General features: G+C 50.2%; 1 protein-coding gene across 1 annotated transcript; it reads left to right on the forward strand.

Annotated features, from left to right (window-relative positions):
* The first annotated feature begins 1,008 nt into the window (after window positions 1–1,008).
* Window positions 1,009–2,632, forward strand: LOC144172668 (uncharacterized). Its single transcript, XM_077701308.1, has 4 exons — window positions 1,009–1,306; window positions 1,428–1,571; window positions 1,685–1,819; window positions 2,085–2,632. The coding sequence occupies exons 1-4, from the start codon at window positions 1,207–1,209 to the stop codon at window positions 2,630–2,632; spliced, it is 927 nt and encodes a 308-aa protein (XP_077557434.1). The 5' UTR covers window positions 1,009–1,206.
* The last annotated feature ends 686 nt before the right edge of the window (window positions 2,633–3,318 follow it).

Raw genomic sequence — 3,318 nt, forward strand, 5'->3', positions numbered from 1 at the left:
TAGGATGCAGTGCAGACTAAAGGATGCACGGGATAGTTCCTGCGATGCTTGCGTCATGCGCGAATCTCTACTCAGAATCGTACAGCTACCCCGTCGCTTTGTTTCCGTGCAGTACGGGTGCTCCTTGTAAAAAAGATGTCTGGTACTGCCCTTTGTTGGGATTGGCGGCAAAACAATTCACAGACCATTGCGTCATGCTGTGCATTATGGCAGTGAATTGCGTCCCGTGTAATCTAAACTACGGAAAAGATCTAGGTAGTTGAAGAACTTCAAGGAGCGGCGTATTCATACGTATTACCAGGCCAGAGAAAAAGTAGGCGCGAAGACAATACTGAAGAGAGAGAGAGAGAGAATGAGAGAGAAAGGTTTTTATTAAAACAGCAGAACGTTTTGCCGGCATTTGCAGTCGCCTACATGCTTCTCTGCTAGGGGTCGGGGATATAGGGGAAGGGAGCCCTAGAAAGAGGCGGGCAGAAAGAAAAAAAAAACAGTGGCGTGGCTTGGCGTGCCTGACGGACAATTTTGCAAATTCTGCCACAGAATTCACAATTTCAGAATGTCAACAATGTCCTCCCAGCAATTGCTGTGTACCAGAAAGCGAACTGAAAAGAATCAGACGAGAGAACCGTGAGAAGCCCAAAATAGACGGGAGAAGCCGACGCAGAGGCAGCTGGACTAGCGGAGTTCGTTTAGCATCGGTCTGGCTGATACCTTTTCAGTGACATCAAAAGCTCCTAATGGTAGCCGCCAGTTTTCAGATTAAATTTTAAAACCAGATCCCGACGGTGACCTTATTTTGAAGAGGAGTAGTCGTGACCGAAATCGGCTGCTGGTGGAGTAAATGTCGTTCCTAGGAACCAAAGTTTTGTTGCTCTACCCGGGACCTCCGCGATCTGCTGCCGACAGCGCGCCGTTGCTCCGGCCGTCCCATTCGGCGCGGAGCCAGGCGGAGAGGTGTAATTTTGTTAACTCCCATTCCCGCCGTGAGGTGGCAGCCTTAGCCTAATAGCGTCCTCGATAAACATGCACCGGGGTTGCCCCCAAAACCGGCGCTGTGCACAGTGCCCCGCGACGGTGCGCACCGGCACGGTGCGTTGATCGAGGACAGACGGTGTGCCGAAGCACGAGTGCCACCTAGCGTTTCCTGTTTCAGGGCGCGCCATTTTCATTTGGGGTGTCTGCTCGTCGCGCGTAGTACGCATTACGATGAGTGGTAGCAGTGGCAGCATAGGCGTGGACGTTGTTTGCGATGGCAAGACGCATCGTCTTGTTTTGCCGCAAGCGCAGTTCAACCTTCTGGCTTCCGGTGAGTTTTTGAATGGCAATTACCACAGCGAAAGAAGTGAAGGCTTCGCCTGTTTTCATTGCGTGATGGTCTTTGTCCTGCCTAGTGTGTGACACTAGCTAGTTTTTTTCCCTTATAACAGATAAATCAAAGCTGGCGGCTTTCGTCGCAAGCGTTGCCGGAAACCTGAAATCATCTGATGCTGGCACGGGGCCTTCGTTTGTCATCGGCACCCCAAGCTGCCCCCCAACCCCAATCCCAGAGTCTCGTACGGCAGTCCTGGAAGGTGCGTACGAGCTTTTGCTGCCATCGTAATCTCCTGTGCACTCGGCAGAGATTAACTCGTTGGCTAAAAATTGTGCCTTACTGGTGATGGGCTTCCATTTTATTTTTCTACAGACCAAACGAGCGCAGCTCTATCGTCGGTTGCCGGCGGAAGCCGTGGGCCGGTCGGCGCCGCTTTTGATTCGGCATTCGTCAGCCCGGACACCACGCCGCAAGCAAGCACCAATGAGCCTCCACGAGTCGCCCTCGGTGCGTGTCATGGTTCTGAAATGGGGTTTCTTTAATGCGTGATAAGCGCACAATGCGCACGAAGCAAGCCTGAAATGGTTCCGTGTGATAACAAGCTCGCTTGGAACGCAACTCCTCAATTTCTTTTCCGACTTCGCATTTGACCTATTTGCACCCTGACAGACTAAAAAAAAAAAGCATATGCGATAGTCCAAACGGGGCATGGTAAAGACTTCTTTTATTTTGCATATTTTTGTGTTCACCGAAATTTACATTCTACTTGCAGATGAAATACCAACAAAAGCAAGCATGAATGAGTGGGGCGAAGGGGAGACCCTGCTGCTCCTTGATCGATATGCTTTGTACCTGGACATGGTGGGTCCCATGAAGCTATTCCGCCACAAAAAGGCCATGTGGCAACAGATTGCTGCCGAAATCTACACCAAGCTGGGAGTAAGTAAGACGCCCGAGCAGTGTATGAACAGACTGAAGACTGTAAAAAGACGCCGCACCGACAGCCGCACCCACAACAAGCAGTCGGGCGTGCAGCCCGTCCCTGTAGAATATCATGCCGAACTCCAAAAAATTGCCGCCATCGACGACAGCATGGAGCCGGAGCTCATGAGGGGTCCTGGCCGCGTCGAATTGAAGGCGCCAACTAGTCCGGCCAGCACAGACAGCGACACGCCGCCGCCAGCAAAGAAACAGAGGTGTTCCGTTGCGGAAACTCTGTGGAAGATCCACGTTGACCGCGAGGAGCAACGCGAGCGCCGGCACAAAGAAAAAATGGAACTTCTGCGCCGCTACCTTGGTGCAGAGGACGAGCTCGCATGAAAGAGCTGAACTTTGCAGTTTGGATGTAATAAATGTATGCATGACTTCAACATTGTGTTAACGTCATTTATTTAAGCACTAGCATAACCTGGAGCTAGCTGTATATTTATTACGTAATATCTTTAAGACGTGACAAAGGATGGTAGGGCACTAGCCCTTCACAAATATGACCATTATAGATGGTGGTTCACGTGGTTGACTTGTCAAAAGAGCTCCTTGCTCTTGCAAGTAACAACGAAGGCATTGCAGAAAAGAATCTCTGCTACTGTTCGCAAGTGGCTGGCAAGGAATTTGTTCAGAGGTTCAAAAAGTACTACATACTCGAACACAAGGTACAGTAGGAAAGCATTTCAATGCTGTGCATCGAGGACTGAGGGGGCATACCAAAACAAGGCAAACATTTTTCGTTACTACAGAGATCTGGGCGTACTATATGCTCAGTGGTGACAAGGTATTGCAGCAAAGGGTATCCATTCTGCCTATGGATGGGGTGAGGGGGGAGCCATGCAGATTTGCTACTTGTACACACATTCCAACGATAACCTAAAACTTGGTGCCGCTGGAGTTCAAACGCAGCTTCGGCACATTAAACATCCCCCCCCCCCCACAAATATTACTCAAGAACTTTGGTAGAATTTTTGTAGTTAGTGCTTCATAGCGGCTCAGTTGCTTGTCAACATGGGCCA

The sequence above is a fragment of the Haemaphysalis longicornis genome, unplaced genomic scaffold (assembly GCF_048455015.1).
Source record: "Haemaphysalis longicornis isolate Haplotype H1 unplaced genomic scaffold, Haemaphysalis longicornis Haplotype H1 scaffold_25, whole genome shotgun sequence".
Taxonomy (NCBI): domain Eukaryota; kingdom Metazoa; phylum Arthropoda; class Arachnida; order Ixodida; family Ixodidae; genus Haemaphysalis; species Haemaphysalis longicornis.

Excerpts from the sequence above, each read along its gene's own strand:
- LOC144172668 (XM_077701308.1), top strand. The coding sequence starts at position 1,207 with ATGAGTGGTAGCAGTGGCAGCATAGGCGTGGACGTTGTTTGCGATGGC. Across the intron at positions 1,307-1,427 it reads GTTCAACCTTCTGGCTTCCG|ATAAATCAAAGCTGGCGGCT; the intron begins GTGAGTTTTTGA and ends CCCTTATAACAG. Across the intron at positions 1,572-1,684 it reads TCGTACGGCAGTCCTGGAAG|ACCAAACGAGCGCAGCTCTA; the intron begins GTGCGTACGAGC and ends ATTTTTCTACAG.